This window comes from Xenopus laevis, chromosome 6L (genome assembly GCF_017654675.1).
Source record: "Xenopus laevis strain J_2021 chromosome 6L, Xenopus_laevis_v10.1, whole genome shotgun sequence".
Classification (NCBI taxonomy): Eukaryota; Metazoa; Chordata; class Amphibia; order Anura; family Pipidae; genus Xenopus; species Xenopus laevis.
In genome coordinates this window covers 133,201,122-133,228,698 of record NC_054381.1, presented here as the reverse complement: position 1 = coordinate 133,228,698, position 27,577 = coordinate 133,201,122, and the positions used below count along the sequence as shown (strand labels likewise).

The 27,577-nt window shown below is 39.3% G+C and overlaps 2 protein-coding genes across 5 annotated transcripts in view; both read left to right on the top strand.

Moving 5' to 3' along the window:
• tpd52.L (tumor protein D52 L homeolog) overlaps positions 1 to 5,038 on the top strand; it is a 52,360-nt gene extending 47,322 nt beyond the window's left edge. For all 4 annotated transcript variants that reach the window (XM_018266521.2, XM_018266522.2, XM_018266520.2 and 1 more), the window contains 2 exon segments: positions 1,904 to 1,952; positions 4,503 to 5,038. In XM_018266521.2, coding sequence (XP_018122010.1) covers positions 1,904 to 1,952; positions 4,503 to 4,616 — 163 coding nt within the window. In that variant the 3' untranslated portion in view covers positions 4,617 to 5,038.
• Positions 5,039 to 11,105: 6,067 nt separating this feature from the next.
• The window catches only part of LOC121394503 (28S ribosomal protein S28, mitochondrial-like), a 56,569-nt gene continuing 40,097 nt past the window's right edge, over positions 11,106 to 27,577 (top strand). The window contains exons 1-2 of the mRNA XM_041565668.1: positions 11,106 to 11,416; positions 22,582 to 22,718. Of these exons, the coding sequence (XP_041421602.1) occupies positions 11,234 to 11,416; positions 22,582 to 22,718 (320 nt within the window). The 5' untranslated portion in view covers positions 11,106 to 11,233. The remainder of the gene's footprint in view (positions 11,417 to 22,581; positions 22,719 to 27,577) is intronic.

The window sequence follows — 27,577 nt, the reverse complement described above, 5'->3', positions numbered from 1 at the left end:
CAGTCTCCACTGAACTATAGCACCCAGTCTCCACTGAACTATAGCACCCAGTCTCCACTGAACTATAGCACCCAGTCTCCACTGAACTATAGCACCCATTCTTCACTGAACTATAGCACCCAGTCTCCCTAGCACTCAGTCTCCACTGAACTATAGCACCCAGTCTCCACTGAACTATAGCACCCATTCTTTACTGAACTATAGCACCCAGTCTCCCTAGCACTCAGTCTCCACTGAACTATAGCACCCAGTCTCCACTGAACCATAGCACCCATTCTTTACTGAACTATAGCACCCAGTCTCCCTAGCACTCAGTCTCCACTGAACTATAGCACCCATTCTCCACTGGCCAGGCTTAGGGTTACAGTGGATTTGAAATGGATTTACCTATGTGACCAGTGCACTATTACATCCCTATACAATCCCTCATCTCTTTTTCTATTCTAGTAAAGACTTACAGGTAGAAATGCCAAACCCACCTGCTTCCACTTCCATTGAACTGCAACTCCCAAGATCCTCAGCCATGAGCCAGGCATGCTTTAGAACACTGTCCCATCTACCAACAGATAGATTCCACGGACAGTCTCCCTGAATAGGATTAATGGGATTATTACAAGCAACCAATCACAGTAAAAATCCTTGGGAAATCATGAGTTAAAGAGTAGGGGCTGCCCATCTGTAGCATGTCCCCACCCCCACTCAGGGAATTCCTCTTCACTAGAGCAAGTGATTGAGGGGACCATTATACAGTATCGGGTGACTATGGCAGTATAGCTTGTTTCAGGTACATAGAACATTATTACTGCATGTGAGCAGACGCTCCCATATAGCTTGACTGATTAGGTATTCTTTACAGGTAATATTAAAAACCCAATCTTTTAAGATCATGCTGCTGTTACAGACTAAGCATATATACGTACTCTGCTGAGATATACAGTTTACATATATTCATGGAAGCTGCCAAATTTATTGTGGTTCTGGTATCCGCCATAGACAAATAGAACAGGCATCTTGCACTGATTTATTATTAAGATTGAATATATATTTATCTAGTATTAGTCGTGTCAGTGCAGTCACTGTGAACATGGGAGTGATGGCTAGTTACACTAAACTTGAAATATAATAAGACTCATCTGATGATGAGTAAGGTAAAGTAATATAATCAATGGTCTGTGCACGCAATGCTGACATTCTGCATGAGTTGCTATTGTCTTTAAAGGGAAACTAGTGCAAAAATGAAAATTTAATATAAGCTTCGTCATACTGAAATAATAAACTTTCTAAATACAGTCAATTAAAAACTCTGTACCGTTTCTGAATTAATCAAGTTTATCTTCACCTTGCAGGAGTTGGGATTCTGAATTTCAAAAGTATTTTCCACTTCGAAATTCGACCCTTGATAAATCTGCCCCTAAATATTAATTTTTGCAATAGTTCCCCTTTAACAGTGAAATACAAAGTCAAGTCTAGAAATCCAACTGGTCCTCTGCAAAAGAATGATTGTGACTCCCTGGGACTTGCACAACCAAATATTGATGGTTAAGACCCATTACAGTGTAATAGTATGGATAAAAAGGGTGGGCCGCCATCCATTATGTATTGCTTTAGATAATTGTCCAAATTCATTGTTTTGTTTTTTTTAAATAAATATTTTGTAACTTTATTTTTTTTTTTAACAATTTTGCTTTCCTAGACTCGTAAGTCTGGTTGCCATCTCTAGAAATTGTTACAATTGAATATAATAGTTGCTGGTGCACACAGAGAAATGGCAGCAATATGTTAGAGTTTGTCTTTGAGCATGCTCTGTAGGGCTGAAACTGCTGCAGCTGAGAAATGCTCAGAGAACCTAATAATGCTGTATATTAAATAAAAGTTATTTATGGTTTCTTGTCATTTTCTTTAGAAACTCGCCCACCTTCAAATCTTTCGAAGAGAAAGTTGAAAATCTAAAGGTAAAAAAATAAACTTTATGTGTGTGTGAATATTGGAAAGTATTATTGCAAGGTATGTTGACCCTGTGAGGATTAAGCAAAGCTTTCAGTAAGGCTAGGGCCACATAATATGGATCTTGTCCTGTGGAGAAACACAAGCCGAGTATTATTATTATTAACATTTATTTATATAGCGCCATCACAGTATGTGTACGAGTATCTGCTCCCCCATTTCTCCTCTTCTGCTGCACTGTCTGCACCCAGAAACATCACTTCCGCTCAAGTGCAGGCAGACATAGCGGATTTCATTGTGAAATACCAAATGTTTTGGTGCCAAAATTATTATTAACATGTATTTTTAGAGCACAAACATATTGTGCGGAGCTGTAAAAAAAATATATATTAAAATATATAAATAAGTCAGATTTTTGTTTTTAAACAGCTGACTGTTGAATATCTGCTGATGGTTGCTAAGGGTTACTAGACCATTTTGTTCCCTTAATGTTCTGCACCTTCTCTTCCAGCATGCTTAAAGGTGGCCATAGACGTAGAGATCCGCTCGTTTGCCGACTTTCAGCCAGATATAGATCGGGGAAGCCCATTGGATGGCCCCACACACGTGCCAGTAAGCTGCAGTCTGTTGGCAGCTTTTATTGGCCCATGTATGGGGGCCTTTACTTTTGACTAGAATAGATCTGCACTTCTCGGCTTTAATGTGAATTGGGCTGAGAACTGGCACAAACTTAGGTTTTGCCCTAATTATTTTTGTAACCAAGTTTAAACGGGTAATTTAGCCTGTGCAAAAGAGCTTACAATTTAAAGGGGCAGGGAATGAGACACAAGGTGTGCCAGTGGGCAAGATCAGAAATAAACAGATGAGAGATTTAGCATATGGTATTGCATTTGGTAGCTGAACAGAGTATTTATTCTCTAAATAAGTGTGTTTTATCATATCTACCTGCACCTGAGTAGAGGTAATGTTTCTGGGATTAGGCAGCGCAACAGAAGGGGAGCAAATTCTCTGCCTGTGTTTCTTTGCAAGATGAGATCTGTATGGTGCGGCCCTAGCCTTAAGGTGGCCATCCACTATTGGATCCACTCGTTTGGCAAGGTAGCCAAACGAACGGATCTTAACCCGATATGCCCACTAACGATATCGGGTGAATCCAAACGAACGGTCAGATTACAATGCTGGGCGCCGACGGGTCGTAGGACTGCATCAACTAGCCGATTTGGTCTTGGATCGCAGAAAAAAAATCAAACTTGCCCGATTGATATCTGGCTGATTTTTGGCCTGATATCGATTGGGAGGACCCGCCGGGAGCCCCCACACACGGGCAAATAAACTGCCGAATTGGTCTAAAGGACCTTTAGACGTCCGTAATGGGGACTACAAATTTATAGGACACAGACCTGCTTATCTTGCGCTCAGATTTACTCCTTTCCATCAGTCAATATAAAGGTCATAATATAAAGGTCATAATCTCACTTAGGGGCAGATTTATCAAGGGTGGAATTCTTTGTTGGTCAAACTGTCATTCGACAAAAAAAATTTGATTTTCAAGATTTATCATACACTGGCCCTTTAAGAACTCGAATTCGACAATTCGCCGCATAAAACCTGCCGAATTGCCGTTTAAGTCAATGGGAGAGGTCCAAGGATAAATTTGGAGTTGTTTGCAGCCTTCCTGACATTCCTGACAATCGAGTTTTTTTTAAATTCAAATTCAATTTGAATTCGATTGAAGTTTTAGGGTCGATCTAATTCATCCGAGTTGTAAAAATTCGATTTTTTTAATACATTTCGATTGGTTGAAGTTTCGAATTAATGGGAGTTTTTAAAAACTCACATGAATTCGAAATTCGACCTTTGATAAATGTGTCCCTTAGTGTTCTATCCTTAATTTGGCTTCCTGGGTGGGGGTGGAGCAGTGTTGTGGGGTCAACTTGAAGGTCAGTCACAGTGAGAATTGAGGAGAATAGCCAATTGCTCTCCTAGTTATACCTAAAATCTCTTGAAGGTCAGTCAGGTAAGATTTGGGGTGAATATGTATATGCTTTGCATGGCCTTATGATTTACACCTCAGTGTTGCTTTAATCAGAGATAATTCCCCCTTAGGGCAGAGGCACATGCTGCTATTTCGGGAGATTAGTCGCTCATCGACAAATTGCTTCTTCTTTGGGCGACTAATCTCCCCGAACTGCCGTCCTGTCGGCTAGACTGTAAATCATGATGAAACTTCAGACGACTTTGGAAAGCCACGCGAAACGCTTACGGTGTTACTTGATGTTAGATAAAGTTTCTTCTTTGATTTTACATTGCGTCCTGGAGTTCCTGGAGTTTCGTGTCCAAAGTGGAATGACGAAGTAAATATTTTGGAAAGCCAAAGCGATCCGAGTGCCATCCAGCCGGCGATTTACATTCTAGCCGGCAGGAAGGCAGTTAGGGGAGATTAGTCGCCCAAAGAAGAAGCGACTAATCTCCCAAAATAGCAGCGTGCGTCTCTCCCCTTAGTGAATGCCAGTAGCTTGTCCTCAATTTTGCTAATTTTCTTTCTTTTTTTTTTCCAGTCAAAAGTTGGTGGAAACAGACAATCTGCAGGGGATTTTGAAGAAGTCTTAAACTCCGCAGCCAATTGCAGTGCCACAGAGCCCCTGACAGAGAACGATCTGGAGACCCAATAAAAGCCGATGCCAAAATGCTGCAAGAAAACCTTAAAACACATTTCTGGCATCCACGTTTCCCAACAGATCTTTCCCTTTTCTCCAAGTTACCTGTTTCATCTACTGTATGGATGTTCAGCCTTCTCCCTTGATTCTTGCTTCAGTACAACTCCCAGCATGCTCAACATTTGAGCATGCTGGGAGTCGTAGTTCATTAACAGCTGGAGAGTTGTAGGACTCTTCGTTTCTTTTAGCTGTTAACCCATTCAGCACTAAAGGAGTTTAAGATCATATATTGTCACTTTTTATTGTTGGAAAAGGGACTTTTTATGCTTCATTTCCTGTACGTTGTTCCTTGTAACTGCCAAGAGTTTCCTTACACTGGAAGCACAATTTTCTCTGTTACACTAAAGAAAGCAAATAAATTTGTGCGCTAAATCTCGCATCTTTCTTCGCTTTCGTTTCTTCAGCTGATTTCTGCTGGCACAGACACATGTTCTCACCCCATGCTGAAGCATTTGCCTCCAGTGTGATTTATATCTCAGGGGAATGTGGCAAAATGAGCAAAAATCCCCCTGCATAGACTCACATGGGAAATGGTCTGTACCCAGGGTGCACTTGCGGATTAAAACAATTTCCATGTTAGTCTATGCAAGGGAATTTCTAGACGTTTTGCCTTCTTCTTCTTCTGACTCTTTCCAGCTTTCAAATGGGGGTCACTGACCTTCATATAAAAAAAACCCCCAAATGCTTTGTAAGACTAAAAATGTTTTATTATTGATACTTTTTATTACTCAACTCTTACTCAAATCAATGCATGGTTGCTAGGGTAATTTGGACCCTAGCAACTAGATCACTGAACTTGCAAACTGGAGAGCTGCTGGATAATAATAACTGAATAAACTAAAATAAATTCAAATAAAAAATGAAAACCAATTGCAAATTGTCTGAGAATATCACTCTCTACATCATACTAAAGGTTAAATTAAAGGTGAACAACCCCTTTAAAGCAAGTTAGATGCTGCTTTGGGGCATTTCTTTCTTTTCACCTTGTTTCATGATCCCCATTTAACATTTCCCTGATGTCTATTTTGAAGGGTAACTCTTAAAGCTATGAATTTCCACTAAACTATAGTAGGAATTTACTTCACACGGAGAATGGCTGTTTATACAGAGGTCAACAAGCCAGGGCCTCCCTGCCCACAGGCTCCATCAACATTTTTGTATTCAGTCAGACATTCCAGTACTCTCATATTTTGTATTTCGGTCAACTGTCTCACTGCTTAAACGAATAATGAATACTGGTCGATATCTTTATTTAATGGCTGCTACAGTTGGGTGTATTTGTATAGCAATGACCGTTCCCAAGTAAGTGTATGCATTTCCTATTTCCTATAAATACATCTGAGTATTTACTGGCTATCCTCAAGCATCATTCTCATTTTCTAAATGAATCAGCAGATGTACAAAGGCTTAATCTCCCAGTCTAATCTGCCTGTGCTCCCGGTGAATGGTGCTGTGAGGAAAGAGGAAAATGGGTCATTGCCAAGATTATTTTAATGTGTTTTCAGTGATCAGTGTCAAAAATGAAATGCTCTTAGTTACAGCCCGGGTGCTGTTTTACGTGGAAAGATATCGGTTGACTGTATATTTAGTAGGATTGACCGTTTAAAGGGTCTGTTCACCTTTGAATTAACTTTTACGGGCAAATTTAGTAAGCCGTGAAAATTCGCCAGCGACGGCTCCGCAGGCAGCGTAGCACTTCGCAGGTGAAAATTTGCTTAGACAACGCTAATACACTAATATGCGAAGTTGCGTGTTCCGGGCGCCAAACGCTGGCGAAGTTGCGCTATCGTTAATTCGGCAAGCAGAGCAAAGTTGCTCTAGCGTTGGATAATTTGCATACGACGGGAAGTTAAAGTTAAATGGACGTATATGTTGCAGCAAATACATTACACTACACAAGCCCAGGAATCCTCAATAAAATAAAATAGAATTGTTATATTGCCCTACACATGAGTGTATAGTTTATGTGCCATATGTTAGGAAATTTAGGGGGGAAGCCAGTTACCCCCAAAAAAAATTTACCCTCTTTTGCAGCCTATCACCCTGATAAAAGGAAAAGACACCACCGTTTTTTGGGACTTTTTCAACTAAATTTTTAGGAACTTCTATCTTATGTATTGCACTTCGGCTGGTCTGAGGTGGCAAAGGCAAGTCTGGCGTAAAATCTGCATCATAGTGAATTTGCGTAGTTACTTCCATTCACCAGAGTACAAATTCGCCTGGCGATTGAGTGCGAATGAGCGCCAGCATCTGTCTCTTTCGCTAAGTTACGCCTGCGTCCATTAGTAAATCGGTGAAGTACCAAAATGACGTTTGAATTGAATTTTCGCCAGCGTTAGTCACTTCGCCCTTTAGTGAATTTGCCCCTTAATATGATTTAGAGAGTGATATTCTAAAACAATTTGTAAATGGTTTTTATTATTTGTATTTTTTATTAGTTATTTAACTTTATATTCAGCAGCTCTCCGGTTTGCAATTTCAGCAATCTGTTTGCTAAGGTCCAAATTACACGAGCAACCATGCATTGATTTGAATAAGAGACTGGAATATGAAAAGGAGAGGGTCTGAATAGAAAGATGAGTAATAAAAATGCATGTATAGCCTTACAGAGCATTTGTTTTTAGATGGAGTCAGTGACCCCCCCACCCATTTCAAAGCTGGAAAGAGTCAGAAGAAAAAGGCATGTAATTAAAAAAGCATGTAAATATGTAAAACCAACAAAGATTGTGTTGTTGGACTATAACTGGAGATCACGGAATTGGCTCGAATCGTGCAGCCAATGCCACTGCCCCTAAAGTGACATTCATCTGCCCCTACATCGCTGACTATATTATATATATATATATATATATATATATATATATATATATATATATATATATATATATATATATATATATATATATATATGACTATATTAACAGGGACATATACCCCTCCATTTAACTTAATTGCAAATTGCTCAGAATACTCTTTTACACTTCTGCAGTTTACCTGAATTATCTTTTTCTTTCCAGTTTCAGATTAGCTGTTGCTCACAGGAGTGTCCATCTCAGCGGGATTGGGAGTAGAAAGGCAAAAACTTAATTTACTACTGATACAGGAAGCATTTCCCGACGCTTCTCTGCTCAGTTCTAAATAACGGCTAATATGATGACATCTAGTTCTGAATAGCACTTTGAGCAATGTGACATTGTTATATGTTGGGTATTTAAATGCAAGATGGACTTGTTTCACTGATCCACCTGGAGAAGCAAAGGCTTTTCCAAAATCAGAACTGGGGTCACCCAGTTTCTGATTTTCATACTCATTGTTCCTGCATCTAAAACACCCAAACAATATGCAAAAATAAGGCTCCTGTACATTTTCTTATTCACAGCTTCCATTTTGGCACTTTCCCCGATCCCTTGTGCTACCTGTTCTGGTTCCTGACTGGCCTAAGAATATACAGTAAAGGGCAACTCATACAAATGAATAACAGATAATTCCCAAGGGCTTTACATTTCATGCAGTTGAATATTTCGTATCATTCTCTCTTTCTCTCTGTCTCTGCATTTGTACAGCACACACCCCATGTTTGACTATAATTTTGTATTTGGAAGTGGGTTTAAGGAAAAGGTTTATAAGAAAATATACTTGTTTGCCTTTACTACACTGTGCTCGGTTACTTGCTCTGTTAAAACTGCTTTCTTTTCAGGTTATTTTTTTTCTTATTGTGCCATATTGCATGTGAATTCTGAATAAAATCCTGTAGTTCCAAGCCTGATCTCTGTGTCTGAAAGTGGAAAAGAATCCAGGAATCCGTGTAACGGTGCTTAGGCTTTGTACACACTGCTGTTTTCCGTATGTCTCGGCTCTGGTTGTGCTCCCACGTGTATTCAGATACAAAGCCTGTGTGTTTGTGAGTTAGTGGCCCGGGGCATCCCCTGAGTGGGTGAGTATCCGCTTATAATGGTGTCAATGACATATATCTAAGGTAAAAATAACCTGACGTGGGTTTGTTGCTTGTGCTGATTCATCACAGGGGGGTTCTGTGTATAAGAAGCAATGCTGATCCTTTATAAACACTGTTGGGGGTGAGATCTATTTTTTTCAACAGTGAAATATTAAACCCTGCCCACTACATGTAGGAGCTTAATTCCTCCAAAAACCAGGGATTTACTCTCTACTGCCTTGATAGCAGGGGCAATAAAACAAGATTTCTCTGCAATTGTCCTCCTGGCGCAGCTTGAAATACTCACTTTGATTGTAGAACCTTTCCAGGCCCCCCGGTCATCTGCTCCGCTGTACTCAAACCACTGATTCCAGTGTATTGTATGCTCAGTGTGTCCTTTTGTACATTAATGTAGAGGGGTATATTCAGTGTATGCTCAGCTCACATTACACAAAGGTCTGGGGGGGGGATACATTACATACTGTATGTTCCACTCAATTGAGAGAGATCTGCAGGGGGATACATATTGTTCTACTACCACTGGGTGAGACCTGCTTGGGTAGGTACATAGGATAAAAAATCAGACTGGTTTCACCAATTCCCTATTGTAATGTGCTATTCACACACAGCCTTTATTTTCATTGGACCATGCAATTCCAAGACCACAGAACTGGCCACACTCCCTTTTTAGTTAATATAAAGGTGCCTCGGTTATGCAGTAGGGCAATGAGCAACAAATCAAGCCATTTCTATGTATAAAGGCAAAGTGCACTCGTCCTCATCCTCAATCTTGCTTTCTAGAAAGATTTGTAAACATTGCCATCTACTGGTTAAATCGTAATTAAATTAACAATCTGGCCATTTTGACATACAAATGCCGCAGAACCCACATTTTACTTTTTTAGGGGATAAGCAAAAAAAGTGTAAAACCTTGGTAAATGTAAAATCAGAGAGATATGTTAACGCAGTGTATTATTCAAGTACTGAAAGGATATAAGCACAGTAGTCTGTAGATACAATATTTAGTGTGTTAATAACAAGGGTTAAACATTGCAGTGTTAATGTTACACTAAGTGCAAGACTCTCTGTCACATACACAACCTAAAGCAATAAGTGATTGGTGCAGGACTGTATAAGGGGCAGACTCATTGGAATTGACCATTTACAGACAGAACTATGGCAAAATATACATCTGATTAATATTTTAATCCTCTCAATTTCACTAATAACATTCACAGAAGACACACCGCCATTTTTTGAAACATCAGGACAAAATTGTGGTGTAAAATGAGGGAAAACTGCCTTTTATATGGGTGGAACCACAAAAAAATGGTTTCAAATGCGGGAAAACGTAAAATCCGTGTATGTAAAATTTAAGTTTCACTGTATCTACTTTATCTGTTACACTGCTTTTAAGTCCAATATTCCTCCAGTTAATCATTTAGGCATCTATCTACATTAAGACCATACACCAGATTTAATTAATTTGACATCACATCACAAGATCTTGGGACCTTTCAACTGAAGTGTCCATTGTTGCACTGCCTGCCCAAATTCCACTTTGTGATCTAATTTTCTTTAACATTTGGAGCGGATTTATGTCCCAGAATCTACTTATGGACCATTATCGAGGTCTGATCCACATAAACCATAAAATGGGGCAAGGGTGCTTAAAGTGGTTGTTCACCTTTGAGTTTTAGCATGTCCTGAAGAAAGATATTCTGAGACAATTAGCATTTGGTTTTAATTTTTTATTATTTGTGGTTTTTGAGTTATTTAGCTTTTTATTCAGCTCCTCTGCAGTTTGCAATTTCAGCAGTCTGGTTGCTAGGGTCCAAATTACCCTAGCAACCATGTACTGATTTGAATAATAGAATAGGAGAGGGACTGAGTAGAAAGATAGCAATAATTATAAATGTGTAGCCTTACAGAGCATTTGTTTTTAGATGGGGTCAGTGAAGAAATTAACGAATATTGCAACACTGCCTGGAATTCCATTTTCTTGAATGTTATTTCTCACCTTTAAATTAATTAACTTTCAGTATGATGTAGAGAATGATGTAGAGAATGATATTATGAGACAATTTGCAACTGGTTTTCATTTTTTATTATTTGTGGTTTTTCGAGTTATTTATCTTTGTATTCAGCAGCTCTTCAGTTTGCAATGTCAGTAATCTGGTTGCTAGGGTCCAAAGCCTACCCTAGCAACCATGCATTGATTTAAATAAGAGACAGGAATATGAATAGGAGAGGCCTGAATAGAAAGATGAGTAACAAAAAGTAGCCATAACAATACATTTGTAGCCTTACAGAGCATTTGTTGTTTAGATGGGTTCAGTGACCCCCATTTGAAAGCTGGAAAGAGTCAGAAGGAAAAGGCAAATAATTAAAAAAATTTAAAAAAAATTGAAAAGTTGCTTAGAATTGGCCAGAGTCAAAATAAGAAGAGAAATAATACACTAATAATGCAGCTGCTGACAAGGATAAAAGGAATCGGTTACACAGCAAGCGAACCTGATCACTGTACAAGAAATGACACCGCTAGAGCAGCAGATGGCGCTCGCTACATTCACTGGCAGCGCTCTCACCTCTCTATGATACGCAGAGGTCACGTGGTCGCCAGTGGAACGCAGAAGACATGGCGGCGCCCTGCAGGAGACATGCAGCGAAGTGGATATGTATGTTCCGGTCGTCGTTTTGGGGGTTTCCCCGTCCTATAGCAACTGTGGTGTCCGAGGAGCATGGCAACTGCGTAACTGCTGCCGATATCAAGGTGGAAGGGAAAACCAGAAATGTGCAAACAGCAGAGACGGGGGACAAGGTGAGTGGAGGTGATGGAATGGGGCTGGACCTGGAGGCGGAGAGATGTTTGACAGGAGGTTTGCGGCTTTGCTGTAATACAGAGACGGTGTGAGAATGATATGGATTGTGCTGAGGAGCCCCTGTAGCAAATGCAAATTCTGGTGGGAATAAGAAATCATAATGTCTGGTTTACTATAAAGGAGTTGTTCACATTTGAATTAACCTTTAGTACGATGTAGAGAATGATATTCTGAGACAAATTTTAGTTGGTTTGCATTTTTTATTATTTGTGGGTATTTAGCTTTTTATTCAGCTGCTGTCAAGTTTGCAATTTTAGCGATATGGTGGCTAGGGCCTGAATTCACCTAGCAACCATGCATTGATTTGAATAAGAGACTGGAATATAGAAGGGAGAGGACCTAGATAGACGGAGGAGCAACACAAATAAATTTGCAGCCTTACAGAGCACTTTTTTTTTTTTTTTTTAGACGGGGTCCCCCTCCATTTGAAAGCTGGAAAGGGTCAGAAGAAGAAGGCAAATAATTTAAAAAAAAAGAGAGAGAGAGAGAGATGAAGAGCATTTGAAAAGTTGCTTATAATTAGTCATTCAATAGCATACAAACAAGTAACTTAAATGTGAAATGTCCCTTTAAGATTTATTCTTGGTATGCAAATTTAGCTTTATAAAGGCGTGTTTTTCGCATTCTCAGCTCTACTATGTGCCAGCTAAACTGCTATCTAGTTGCCAGGGGAACCATCCCTAGCAACCAGGCAGCAGTTGGCATGACAGTCTGTAAGATGTCCTGCTGTACTTAAAGGAGGAACAATCCCCTTATTACAATAAACCCTACCCCACATAGACCCACCCCCCCAGCCTAGCTGTTACCCCGGGCAAATGCCCCTAACTTTTTACTTACCCCTCGGTGCTGATTCAGGGATCGGACTTCACGGCAGCCATCTTCCGGGTCTTTGTGTCTTCTTACGGCTCTTCATCAATTTCGCCACATGTGCAGTTGTCGCAAACCGGGAATTTGCTCCAACTGTACCTGAACCACTTTGATGGTCTCGTTCTCAGATTACCGAAGACCTGGAAGATGGCTGCCATGAACTCCGATCCCTGAATTTGCACCGAGGGGTAAGTAAAAAGTTAGGGGTATTTGCCCGGGGTAGCATTTAGGCTGGGAGGGAGGACGGGGGACTATGGGGGATTTTTTAATAAGGGGTTTGTTTCTCATTTAAGACACTGGATTGAAATTCTTTGACTTTCTGCTTGCTGGGCTCACTGTCACTATCCTTTAAATCACATTTTCAGATCTGTCAGGGAGAAACAACGCAGTGACATTATTCCATAGCAAAAGTGAATATATCCCCCTTAGGAAATAAGGTGGTTCAATAAGCGAGAGCAGCACCAGAGGTATCCATCAGATTTTTGTTTTCAAACCGCTGACTGTTGAATATCTGCTCGTTGGTTGCTATGGGTTACTAGACCATTTATTACTTTGCACCTTCTCTTCAGCATGCTTTACTTTGGACTAGAATAGCTCCCCTCTTAATGAATCTGCACTGCTGGGCTTGAATGTGAATTGGGCACATACTTATGTTCTGCCCTAATTATTTTTGTAGCTAAACGTGTTAAACGTGTGATTCAGCATTGTTTCCATATATCTCTAACCTTATTATGACCTGGGGGGGGGAGGTGTTGGCTGTTGAAGTGAAACAAAAAAAAAACCCCATGGTGTAACACATCAGCACCCCATTTTTGTTTCAGCGTTGTTATATATTGTCACTGCTTCTTATTATTGTTATTATTATTAACATGTATTTTAAGAGCGCCATCATATAGCACAGTGATGTAAAATAAATGGGTTTATTCAAAGAAACCACATGAATTACATACATAGAACATACTGAGTTACATACATAATGATTGAAGTACAAAAGGTGAGGAAGGCCCTGTGCAAAAGAGCTTACAATTTAAAAGGGGAAGGGAATGATATACAAGGAGTGAGCAATATCAGAAATAAACAGGTGAGAGATGTAGCATATGGTATTATATTTGGTAGCTAAACAGAGTGAGGGTAGGCGTCTCTAAATAAGTGTGTTTTAAGAGATCTTCTGAAAGCAGAAAAGTCAGGAGAAAGTTGGACAGAGGGAGAAAATTCCAGAGGAGCAGGGGCAGGAATTCCCGAGGAGCAGGTCATTAGAGCGACATAATACACGGTTGGGTGAGTATCTAGAGATGAGTTCAATCAACAAACACCCTGTACTAGATAAGAACAATATTTCTCAGTGTAATAGAACTGTACCACCTCTCCTTCCAACCCCCCCCCCAGTTCCACCCTTGTTAGAGATTTGTACCCTGTCTTTACCCAAGTACCGCTGTTTCCTTTAGTTTTTTTTTTTTTTGCAAACATGATCTTTTGTTCACTCTTCTACAAAGCTGTGTGCAGACAATTCCCTGTCCTCAATACATGTTGTTCTATGTGCTGGCCTCAAGCTTTGTATCCTAGTGCACAGTTAAGATGGCTCCTGTAGCAGAGCACCTCAATATTCTACCCAGTAAGGGCAATGAGACACGAGAAGATTATTTGCTGTGACAAATCTTCTCTTCTGTGGGTGGCCGAATGCCTTCCCACTGGTGATAAAGTGAATCTCTTGAGGCAACTTTAGACAAGTTCTCTGTGTATGTTTTACCACCGGCCATTCACCTGATTGCAGATGGGAAAATATTTGGAGCAGAAGAGGAGATTTGTTGCTGATAACTAATCTCCTCATGTCATTGCCCTAATAGATAGTAGATAATATATACATTAGCTTTTCTCCAATCCATATGCACCATACCAGATGAAAGTGAATCTGAGAAAATCTGAAATAGGGGCTGGTCTAGAACTGAACTAAGCTCTCTTAGAACCCAGGGGTGTATGCCATCAGGCCCTGGAGCCTACTTTACAATCATTTTTATTAAAGCTTTATGGATCATATCCTGAGTCAGCCACTGACTAGATTTGCTCTTTTCAAATTGTGCCCTGTTTAAAACAAGAAATAACATAAACCATAGATTTCCCAATAGGCAAAATGTATGTTAAGCACGATCCCTATTCATTGTATAAATGTTGAAAAAGGGGAGTTACTTTAAAAGAGAAGTAAACCCTTAAAACAGATATCTGTAGAAATGCCTTATTTTACATGCCGAACTTACTGCACCAGCCTAAAGTTTAAAATCTCTTTTAACAGTAATGATTAAGGTCTTCAAAGTTGTGCACAGGGGGTCACCATTTTGGATTTTGTAAGGAGTGCCTGTGACACTACACATGCTCGGTGGGCTCTAGGCAGCTGTTAGGAAGCTAAGCCTAGGGGTTGTTGCAAATCATCAAGCAGAAAATAAGGTTCATCTTTCCTATAAACAGATGCTACATGGCTAATATTTCATTCTGATGCAAATTACTAATTAATATGAATTAATTACCAATTGAATTTTGCCCTTTATATTCTTTATAAACAGTATATAGTGAGACACTCCCTAAGATCAGGTTACTGTCAAAATGTATTGGTCTGAGTTCTTTAGATACATTCAACTCAGACGTGCAATACACGCACAATTCAAAGGGGTAGCTTTAAAGGCTACAGGAGCAAGCACACGACACCACAAATAAAAGAAACCCTCTCACGCTTCTATGCCCAATTGATACTCGCTGGGGACTCCCTGCTGGGAAAACTCCTTCACAAATGGCAAATGATATTCCTGATCTAGATTCTGAATCTTGGAAGGAGGTGCTCAATAAATCTTTTGCAGTAAAAGCTGCTGAATTGTGTGCTCCATCCTACTTCTATTTTGCATATTACATTGGTCAGACTGGTGTGGCCTAATCAGGAGAGAGAGCAGCAACAGATGGTGGAATTTCGTTAGAACAAACCTACCTTGTTCTTGGAAGGAGGTCCTAGACTCAATATTTGACTATATAACTACATCCAGAGACAGGATGATACAATACCAATTACTCCATAGAGCATACCTCACCCCAAATGTGTTGAATGTATAGATGACTCCACGCTGCCACCAAAATAGTCAAATTTGACTAATAGGGAGTTATTCAAATTCTATTCAAGTTTTTTTTTCAAGATTTATCATACTTTTAAGAACTCGAATTTGACTATTCACCACCTAAAACCTGTTTTTGGGTCGATTCCAGTCATCTGAGTTTTACAAAATTAGATTTTTTTTACGATAAATTTGATTGGTCGAATTTATGGGAGTTTTGGGGAGTTTTTAAGAACTCGCATGAATCCCAAAATTTCGACCTTCGATAAATGTGCCTCTAACTATCGAGGTACGACCCAATGGGTCTTCCCTCCCCCCTCGGCAGAGGAAGATACAAACAAAGGAACAGTGCACAGTTTACGTTTGGTTCAAATGTTATTTATTTAATTAAAAATTCACTTACCATAAAGGAAAAGGGCAACGTAGAACAACTAGACAGGTTGTGTACAACTTCTTTGTAAAATGTGGATAAATACTAATATACTCTCGTTCAATACCAACTAGAATCTATGTACTCTGAAAATGTTGACTTCCCTTAAAAATATTTCTGTGTACTATACTCTAATAAAGACTTGTTAAAAAAAAAAAAAAAGTATTGGTCTGTAAATGGAGCCTGTCTCTTCTATTCATATTCCAGTCTCTTATTCAAATCAATACATGGTTAATTTGGTCCCTAGCAATCAGATTGGCTATTTTGTGGCAGACATTTGACTATATATCCAGTCCAGTAAGGACCACCTCACAGTGTTTGATGCAGTCCACTTCTGACAGATCTTACAGGCCCCTTATGATCCGATAGGTGCCCCGGGGGCCAAACAATTATATCAGCCTAATTTGGACTACTTTGTGAATCAGGTAAAGAGCAAACAGAATTGAAGCGTCTATTTAAAACCGAGTCTTGGTGTAAAGTTGCATCATTAGCTTCTTTGTAAATGTCTAGTTTGTGGATATTCTCCTTTTTAACCACATGGGGGAGCCACATGGTAACAAGTGAGACTGTGTAAGGCGTCACAGCCAGATATTATGATGAGTTTGAATTGTTTAATCACATAGCAGGAATGTCCGCCAATTTTTCTTTCTTCTTTTCAATGTGCTCGATGAACCTTTAGTAAGTATTACTTCTATATAGAAGGGGGGGTCTTTGCATATTACTACTTTGCCTCCATATACAGTTGTAGTTGCATGTGTTAATGCACACCATTTACCTGATTGCCAGAAGCAGCATTAGGGCTGGTTTACTTTTAAGCAAAATTTTAGTATGTTATAGAATGACTACTTCTAAGCACCTGGCCTTATTTTTTTTATTTTTTATAGTTATTCTAAGCAACTTTTCAATTGGCCTTCATTTTTTTAGTTTTTTATCGTTTTTGAATTATTAGCCTTCTTCCTCTGACTCTTTCCAGCTCTCAAAAGGGTCACTGACCCCATCTAAAAAACTAATACTCTGTAAGTGTACTGCGCATTGGCGCAAACTATAAAATTTGCAAATGGTCTTCCATTGTCGGAAGTGGTCGCTAAACAGTTTCCAGGTTTGCAAAAGCTAAATTAAATTTGCACAAAATTTGTTCGCGCAAAGGCATAACTTTTCACATTGCGAATAGTTTGTTCGTTACCGACTTTTATTACATTCCCCTGTTTATCTGATGAGAAGCGAATAAAAGCAGAAACCGAGGTCTATAAGCAGCAATTGCCAATGTCAGCTGTGAGCTAGGATTCTGGGAGCTTACGTTGGCCGCAGTTCTGCCGTTTTATTAGTTGTATGTGTGTAAATGTTGACTTTGGATCGTATTTATATTGTTGGAGTCAGGCTTCAAACAACTACGGCAAATCTTCCCCTTTAAGCTCCCTTTTATGCTTCCCTTTTATCCATGATCTGTTACTCCATGAATTGAGCGTGCTAGTGTGTCTCTGGTAAAGCTGTGTACTTTCCTAATCCCCGTTGCCTTCTGAGCAATATTATTTCTGTATTGTATCCATAAAGCATAAATAATGTTCTGCGGAGCAGCAAAGGGAAATTGGCAATATAAACATTGTGACATGTTTCAGGGAAAGTGTCTGGAAAGTGCCTTTTGTGCAACTCGCTGGAGCCAGCTCTATTGTTTGCGGTCATGCTTCACCGAGAAGGCACTTTAGGCTGTTGTGTTGGGAAACAGTGGACTCGTTTAAGGGGTGTTAAAAGAAATCTACTAAAAACTATTGCTGTAAAATGAGAACCTGTGACTCGCTGAGAGTTACACCTCCTGAAATCATGGTCTGGCCAGTCAGGGGGGTTTCTATTAACTGTTTAACTGGGTATAATAATAACACACAGTGTAACATATAAAAACACCATCTAGGTGCCATGTACTGACTGTAAGATTCTTCTCTGTATGATATACAAATACGTATATACGCTTTTAGGGAACTTTCACCCTTCCACCAACCACTCCAACCAGTGAGCTTATTCAGGAGAACTAAACCCTAAAAATGAATATGGCTAAAAATGTCATATTTTAAATTCTTAATTTATTGCACCAGCCTAAAGTTTCAGCTTGTCAATAGCAGCAATGATCCAGGACTTCAAACTTGTCACAGGGGGTCACCATCTTGGAAAGTGTCTATGACACTCACATGCTCAGTGGGCTTTGAGCAGCTGTTGAGAAGCTAAGCTTAGGGCTCGTCACTAATTATCCAGCAGAAAATGAGGTTTGTCTGTAATATAAGCTGATGCTACAGGGCTGATTATTAAATTCTGATGCTAGTTGCACTGGTTTATTTGCTGCCATGTACTAATTACCTGTATTAATTACTAATCAGCCTTATATTGTGACATTTATATGTACTGTATGTTGTTCCCTAAGCTCAGTAAGTGACAGCAGCACAGAGCATTTGCAGTGAATCAACGGAAAAGAAGATGGGGAGCTACTGGGGCATCATTGGAGACACAGATCATTACTGCTAAAGGGCTGTGGTTGCCTTGGGCTGGTACAGAAGCTAAAAACATAATGTACAACATTTCTAGCTACTTTTTTAGTTAAGCTTTAGTTCTCCTTTAAGAGAGATATAATTGAAGGATGATAATCAAGTATTCAAGTTTGTTAAAGGAGACATCAACATTATTCAATATATTAATGACTGAAGATTAAGATCTGAAGACCCTTTTAAAGAGCAGATGAGACTACAGCCGAATAGAGTTGATGGTGATGACGTAGGAATGGTAGGCAGTCTTTGCCGCATTGGATCAACTATGAGGAACAAAGGATCCAGCTGTTGAGGGATATGACACAGGTTGGCACTTAGTGGAAGGAGATGAAAGACCTGGAAAAGATCTTTAAAGATGTGTTTAAACAAAGGGGAGACGTGTCCAGGCTGTTATGGAGTTTTCTTTTTTTTTTTTAAAAGGTAAGTTTTATTGTTTTAAACACGTAAAACAAGACATAACAACACATCTCGTATGCATTACATGAAATCAGACATGAATTACCAGTCGATAGAGTATTGTAACAGTAAGAACCCTGTATTGGGGTCAATTGGACACTCTCAGAAGTATTCTTTATGAATTATTTTTGAGCCACCATTTGCTCCAAACTAAATTGATAAGTTGCTTAATTGTCTTATGTAGGGGTACACCTAGGTTACCCTAATTCAGGGATCGGATCGATATCACACCACGGCCCCCAGACCTTGTCAAATTTGGTGGGTGAACCTCTAATTTCATATGTAAGTTTGAAAAGTGGGACAGCATTGTTGACCAACTGCTTCCATACTCTGAGGGAGGGTGGAGAACTACCCATCCAGTGCATTGCCACTGTTTTCTTTGCATAGAATAATAGGATACGTGACCGTAGCCTGGCATGTTTGGAAGGGATTATAGCTTCTACAACCCCCAGGAGACAGATAGCTGGTGTTATTACCCTTGGGAAATCTAAATTATCTGCCAGGTAAGTTACAACTTGGGACCAGAAGGTAAAAATTTGTGGACATTCCCATATCAGATGGAAAAAGTCAGCTGCTGGTTATGGAGTTTTCTTTTACTAGTCATGATGTCGTTTTTTAATTTTATTTTAAAGGTAATTTTTTGTAACAATACAAGCAATAAACCATTGTATTTAAAGTTATATAACATTTTTATATATATATATATATATATATATATATATATATATATATATATATATATATATATATATATATATATATATATATATATATATGAGAAAAATGTTATATAACTTTAAATACAATATATATATATATATCAGGTAATATAGTTTTATGTATGCAACGCCTCATACCCCATCCTCAGTATCCCTTGGCTCTGCTCCCGGCCCTGACTCCCACCAGGGACTCCATATTCTTTCACATTTAGTTGTGCTGCCTCTGGCTTCATAGGTAAGTTTAATTTTGGATATTGTCTGGTTGATTAGGTTAATTCAGGAGTCTCTTGTGTGTTATGATGTATTTTATATTTTTATATTAGAGCCAGTGCTGCACTGTGAAACTTCTTTCTGGCAGCCTGTTGTTTCTCCTACTCAATGTAACTGAATGCGTCTGAGTGGGACCTGGATTTTACTATTGAGTGCTTTTATTATTGAGTGGTTCCCATTGTTCTGCCGATGGGCAGCTTGGGAGGAAAGAGAGGGGGTGATATCACTCCAACTTGCAGTATAGCAGTAAAGAGTGACTGAAGTTTATCAGAGCACAAGTCACATGACTGGGGCCAACTGGGAAACTACAATATGTCTAGCCCCATGTCAGATTTCAAAGTTAAATCAATTTGCACTTTTGATAAACGGATTTCAGTGCAGAATTCTGCTGGAGCAGCACTGAAAATTTCCTATGACTGTATCCCTTTAAAGGAAAAATGCTGGTCTGTATCAACCTGCAGCTTGTAGCTACTTTACATTGGAACAGATAAACAATGGTTTCTTTAGGGGTTACGATGACCCTTCAACCAGTGTGGCATTCCTTCTGTTAGGGTGATGGCACATGGGGTGATTTGTCATCCACAGCAAATTGCCCGAAATTACCTTTTCCATCCATATAATCTACACGCTATGACACTATTTCAGTTCATACGGATGGCGACTCCATTTCGGCTGCTTCGTCATATTGCTTGTCAGCTTAAAAAGGGGATTAAACCATATAAACAATCATATCTGCAATTTTTTTTTAGCATGATGATCTCTCAAGTAAGAGCAGCCCGGTGGTTTTAATCAGTACTGCTAGCCTCTAGAAGAATGTTGGCTTCTGTCTGATACAAGCTTAAGGAAAAAAAATACTGATCGACCAAAATGTCTTGCAACACTGTTGGCAACGAATGAGTGCAAACACTCAGTTTTTCCTCTGTTGCTGTGCTCACTGTTCTTTAGAGAGGAGCTACATTTCATATTACTAATGAGCCCTGTGGAACAGGTATTTTTATGGGCTATGGTGACATGTCATCTGATATCGGGGCATGAGAAGCTTTGTCTCCAGTCTCCATGGTAATAGAGTTGTCCTTGTCCTGGCTCCGCTGCGTTCCACTGGAGACGTTGCTATGAAAAGACAAGAAGCAGGTCCCACTTATGGATCTTCAGCCCTGATAAGTGTCACCAAGGATATAATATGGATTAATGTGGCTGCCGTCTGTTCTTATTCTGCTTCTACAGCTCTAGCTTATAAAGATAGTTGGAGTGTGTCAGACCTTTGTGTGGAATTGTTAAACTGTTACTTGTGGCCTTAGGGCTCCATTAGCAAGAATCATTCTTTATTTCATAATACGTTGGAAGCAATTCTTCTGGGCTCTCTCTTTCTTGCTGTCATTTTATACCCTGTCATCCCAATATACCTATTAAGCTCTGTATTCAGTGACGGCTCCTTTTTCTTCAGAATTTGCAATATAGATATAATCTGTGCGAAACTCGCCAATTACATATAATTACCTTGTCAAAATTTGAAATATTGTTTGTTTGAGCTGGCACAAAACTGGACCAAAAAAAAAGTGGTGCAGATAAAAAAAAGTGTTTAAAGAAAAAGCATAAAACAGAAAGTAGCCTTGCACGTTTCATGCCAAAAGGGCACTTAATCATAGTCTACGGTAAGTAAATTTCGAAATACCACAGTATTTAAAGGTAAAATAACCAATCATGCCTAACAGTTGACTGAGACCTAGAATAAGTACAATTAAATATAACTCAAAGTCCAACACTTTTTCAGAAAACATATATTTAATTTGAAAATTTAAAATATTGTCAAACTGACAATTTCCAAAACCTTTTTTTTTTAGGCTGGAGGTCTTAAGGTCTGTGCACCTATTTTTGGAATTTTTGTACTATATTTGTACAAAATTTGAAATGTTTGAGTGAACTCACCCCCTTTCTTGATCCTCTCAATGTAGGGAAGAGAGATATGGGAAGGTGCATAAGACAGCTGCCTATAAACCTCAAGCAACTTATAAAAAGGTGTTCAGTGTCGAGTGCAGTGAAAAAATGGGGTGAATTTACCCAAAAGGACAGGGGGTCCAGGCGCTGAAGCCCCAGACCTTCAGCTCAAGGAGGGCAAATATTGTAAATAGATAATGAAGGGCTGGCACATACCAGACCACACTCCGTAGATTGATGTAGTAAAAAAGTATTTATTTAAGCAAAAAACATCACAGCAAAGCCTAACACGTTTTGTGCCTTAGGAGCACTTAGTCATAGGCTCTGACTAAGTTCCCCTAAGGCATGAAACGCTTTACATATATATACTTTGTGACGTATAGGAAAGGAACATACTCTGTTTGGTGCCTTTTCGGGTCATAACTTATAAGGTATTATAGCTTCAGGCTAGCACAGGCTGCTACGGGCAAAAGCAACGTGGTACAGTGGGCAGGGGGCAGAAGGAATATGATGCTTCTGGTAAAGGAACAAAATAAAGATTGATTTTTGTTGAAGTTTAGTGCACAAAGGAAGGGTGTCCAGAAGAGACATTTAGGAAATTGGTTTGATACAGCAGGTGAGGCCAGGAAGGCTAGGTTGCTCGCAGTGAGGGAAGCCAGACTGTGGTGGCATCCAAGAAGTTTTCCAGAACAATATTCTATATTGACCTCCTTCCTTTCTGGACCTTAGCTGGTACAAATGAAATATTACCTATGCAGGAATACTGGATGGGCTCTGACATTGTACATTTATTTCTTTTTCTAGGGGCACTTTAAGGGCACGGAATCATTTGCCTCGTTGCTGCGCCGCTCCCCGCTGGTACAGATGGGTCCTTCCAAAGATAAAATAGCCATCGGAAAAATTTTCCCTCACTCTGCACTGGCAAAAAGGAAAAATCGCCGGCGCTAATACTCGTGAGGCAACTTCAGGCGACTTCAGAAAACGAATCGCCGCGTGTGATTAGCGCTGACGATTTTTCATTTTTGCCAGTGCAGAGTGAGGGAAGGCGTTTGGGGAGATTGGTCACCGCAAAGACGAGGTGATTAGTCGCCAGGCGACTAAATCTCCCTGAAACGCTCAGTGTGACCTTACCATAAATTTTAGAAAAGCTGAAAGAATGTCTTTAGAAAATAGAAAACAATGAAAAATTATTGTCACATACTATTTAGAAATGTATGTTTTATAAAGGTGTGATGTCCCTTTAATTGCAATTAATAAAAAAAAAAAAAAAAGATACACAGTGACTAGGGGCCTTCTTGAAACAGGTTAATGGGGTTGTTCATGTTTGAGTTAACTTTTAGTGTTCTAAAACAATTTATTGGTTTTCAAATTTTATTTGTGTTATTTAGCTTTTTATTCAGCAGCTCTCCAGTTTGCAATTTGAGAAATCTGGTGGCCAAATTAGTTGCATAAACACAAATGGAAAAACACCGCTCAAACTCAAATCCTACAGGCAAAGTCTGGAAGTAAATTACCAGGTGCAGTCCACATGATTTAAATACTAAGTTTGATTTTACATACTTTATTTAATTCAGAACAAGGATATGTTTCTTTAATCAAATTTTTCTAATTTTAATTGTTTTCTTTTTTTTTTTTTTTTGCCTCGTGATGTACAGCTTATTCAAAATCTTGGCTAATTCTTTTTTGGTGAATTTAGTTCTTTTGTTCACACTTTTTGTTCATATGGATTGCTGATTTTTAATTTCACTTTTTTCTGTTGCTATGGGATTTGTGTATTGGATACTTATCTTTATGCCTATGATGAAGGGTGAAAGCACCCGAAACATGTCAGGCCCATAATGCCATGCGTGTATTTAAATGTTTGATGTATAGACATGAACTTATAAATGATTGGTTTGTGGTCCTCTGTTTTCCTTGTTTCTATCGTCCTAATTATCCTGTAAACCATGTATTGATTTGAATGAGAGACTGAAATATGAATAGGAGAGGCCCTGAATAGAAAGACGAGTAATAAATCGTAGCAATAACAATATATTGAATACATTTGAAAGCTGGAAATTGAAGCAATTAATTAAAAAAATAACACTAAGACCAATTGAAAAGTTGCTTAATATTGGCCATTCTATAACATATTAAAAGTAAACTTAAAGGTGAACCACCTCTTTAATAACACCAATCTATATATTTCTCTGTTGAGAAATGGCCGTTGGAGCTTTACATAAATGAGTGTTTCTCATAAAGCTGACGTGGAATATTTCCTGCTGGTGTTTATATTCTAAATCTTGGAAAAGTAGTCTGCACAACGATTATCTCTCCTGTAGAGACTTGGTGCATTTTCCTCAGTTGCCACTTTCCACTGATACCACGACAGCCTTTGTATGTAGAACAGCACCAGACTGTGAAACTTTAGTGTTTAAAAAGCCTTTATTTCAACTTTGGGCATCACCGCAACGTTTCTGGCTGCATGGCCTGAAACGTTGCGGTGATGCCCAAAGTTGAAATAAAGGCTTTTTAAACACTAAAGTTTCACAGTCTGGTGCTGTTCTACATACAAAGGTGTTTATATTCAAGAAATGAGCCTCTGTACAAGTTGAGAACATGGACATGACCCATATTGCTGGGCTTCCTTATTTTTTGGGTCTCCCTTGTAAAACAAACAAAAAAAACTTTAATAGATAACTGCTCTTTGGAAAGAAATAATTTTGGCATAGGGGTCCAGCTCACAGCCGTCGAGCTGTTTGCACAATCACTTGGCTTTCTACTCGGTGCTCAGAGATGTCAGTATAAACTCATTGGAACCACAGTCATCTCTCGCACGCTCCTCTGTCAGGTTTTCCTCTCACGCAAGCAGTCAGGCAATTGTGTACTGAGAGGCGTTTCTCTTTGTTTGTGTATCACATGTGCTCCCAGTGACACTCACAGCAAGAACTCAATGACACACTGGGTGTCTAGTCCCCTGAGCTTTAACGTCTGATATACCTCTCCATTGACGTACATTGAATTTACAGCACGTAAAACAATCCAACCGCATGATAGTGTAAAATCGCTTGCTTGTTTGTTATTGCTCAATTACATGATTTGACTACGTGTAATCAGTAACTTGATTAAGGTAGGGAATCTGAATTTTTTTTTTTTTGGGTGAATCTGAAAAATTTTTTGGTTTCCTTGTTCGTGCGATGAAATTAGAATTTGGTTCAGCCAGCCACTTGGATTCTGCTGAAAAAGGACAAATCCTGGTCAAACTCCGAACCAAATCGTGGATTGTGTGCATCCCTAGTTTAGGGATTCTTAATAGAATAAAGTGTAGATTGGGGCAGGGGGAAATGCAGCATCTCAGTGGGGTGTGTGGGATGGATATCAGTGATATTGCCCCTCTCTTTGGCATGGAATCTGGGTTGGAAGGCCTGTATTGGAGTATGACCTGGGGAATCCACTTTGGCAACAAGATCTGGTAAAGGTGTAGTATAGGTGTGTGACTGTAGGAAATATATATGTCTGGTTGCACTTTGCACACTCTCTCATAGACGGCAGCTGCTGCACGACGAGCACTGACTGTCATGTGGTGCTTTTGTGCCGTGTTCCATTTTGAGGCCAAGACAAAGAGAAACTGGTTATGCAGCAGTCAGCAGGCTAATCTCCGCAGGTATACTTGTCTGGATGTGCTTGACATATTTATTCTCCAAATTAATTTCCTTGGACAACCTGCTGACAGTTTGCCGAAAAGCGTTTTGTCTTAATTTGATCCTGCCAGTAAATTGCGTGATGTCCCTCCGTGCAAAAGTCATTTCATCACTATTTTTTTTTATTCTGTTGTAAGAGTCAATGATGTATTTAGAAATGTGTCTTTGTTTCAGTGATAGCAGTATCAGCAGGGGCACAGGGTAAATGGTGCATTATGGATTCCATGCTGTGTTTGCTTCTCTCCTTATCTGAAAGGAACCAAAAGTATTGGCACTGTAGTCTTGTAGCCTCGTTGTGGTGAAAAGCCCTATGCCCTGGTTTAATTGCAAGCTCAGGCGTCTATAATGTATAGGCATCTTCCAGGACAGGAGGCTTCCAGCATAGAGAGTGTCTGTATTGCTCAGGCGTGTAACATAGAACAAGGAATCCTGCACCGCATTAGATCCGGCATTTACAAGTTTTGCTTATACTGTTATTTCCTGCTATTTCTGGATTAAGCCTCGTCTCCTTAGCCTCCTACCCTTAAAGCTGGGTACCTATTAAATAGACCTGATTCGTGGCTTTAAATAAAAAGTAATATCACAGGGGTCCCCAACATTTTGTACCTGTGAACCATATTCAAATCTAAAAAGTGTTGAAGAACACGCATGCAAAATGTCATTTCAAGGGCTCTATCTGGCAGCCCCTATGTGGACTCCAAATTAGGAATTCAAAAATAATCACCTGCTTTGAGGCCATTGGGAGCAACATCCAAGGGTTTGGTGAGTAACATGTTGCTTGCGGGCCGTTGGTTGGAGATCACTGTAATATTGGATCTATGTATATCAAAGGTGGTACAGGTATGGGATTCGTTATCCAGAAAGCCATTATCCAGAAAGCTCCGAATTACAGAAAGGTCATCTCCCATAGTCTTTTATTTTATCCAAATAATCCATTTTTTTTCCAAATGATTTTCTTTTTCTCTGTAATAATAAAACCGTTACTTGTACATGATTCAAGCTAAGATAAATATAAACTCAGATATAATTAATCCTTATTGAAATCAGAACCAGCCTATTGGGTTTATTTAATGTTTTACATGATTTTGTAGTAGTATAAATATCCAAATAACAGAAAGATCCATTATCCGGAAAGCCCCAGGTCCCAAGCATTCTGGATAACCGGTCCCATACCTGTACTTTTTTATACTTCCACTTCCAGCAACTTTCTTATACCAGTTGTCTTTTATATCTTTTTGTGATCATTTGTAGCTTATGTCCTAGATGTGCAACATCACCTGGTTCTCCTCGCTCCTGCAGGTTAAAGGAGAGCTAAACCCTAAAAATGAATGTGGCTAAAAATGCCCTTTTTTATGTCCTAAACTTATCGCACCAGCCTAAAGTTTCAGCTTGTCAATAGCAGCAATGATCCAGGACTTCAAACTTGTCACTGGGGGTCGCCATCTTGGAAAGTGTCTGTGACACTCACATGCTCAGTGGGCTCTGAGCAGCTGTTGAGAAGCTAAGCTTAGGGGTCGTCACTAATTATCAAGCAAAAAAAATGAGGTTCCCCTGTAATATAAGCTGATGCTACAGGGCTGATTATTAAATTCTGATGCTAGTTGCATTGTTTCTGTGCTGCCATATAGTAATTATCCATATTAATTACTAATCAGCCTTATATTGTGACATTTCTATTCTATGTGTACTGTATATTGTGAGTGGGTCCCTAAGCTCAGTAAGTGACAGCAGCACAGGGCATGTGCAGTGAATCAGCAGAAAATAAGATGGGGAGCTACTGGGGCATCTTTGGAGACACAGGTCTTTACTGCTAAAGGGCTGTGGTTGCCTTGGGCTGGTACAGAAGCACAAAACATAATGTACAACATTTCTAGCTACTTCTTTATTTAAGCTTTAGTTCTCCTTTAAGGGACCTGGAGTTTTCCGCATAAGGGATCTTTCTGTAATTTAGATCTCCATACATTCATTAAATTAAACATTTCTTAAACCCAATAGGATTGTTTTGCCTCCAATAAGGATTAATGATACCTTAGTTTGGATCAAGTACAAGGTAATGTTTCATGTTACAGAGAAAAATGGAAATCATTTTTAAAAATCTGAATTATTGGATTAAAATGGAG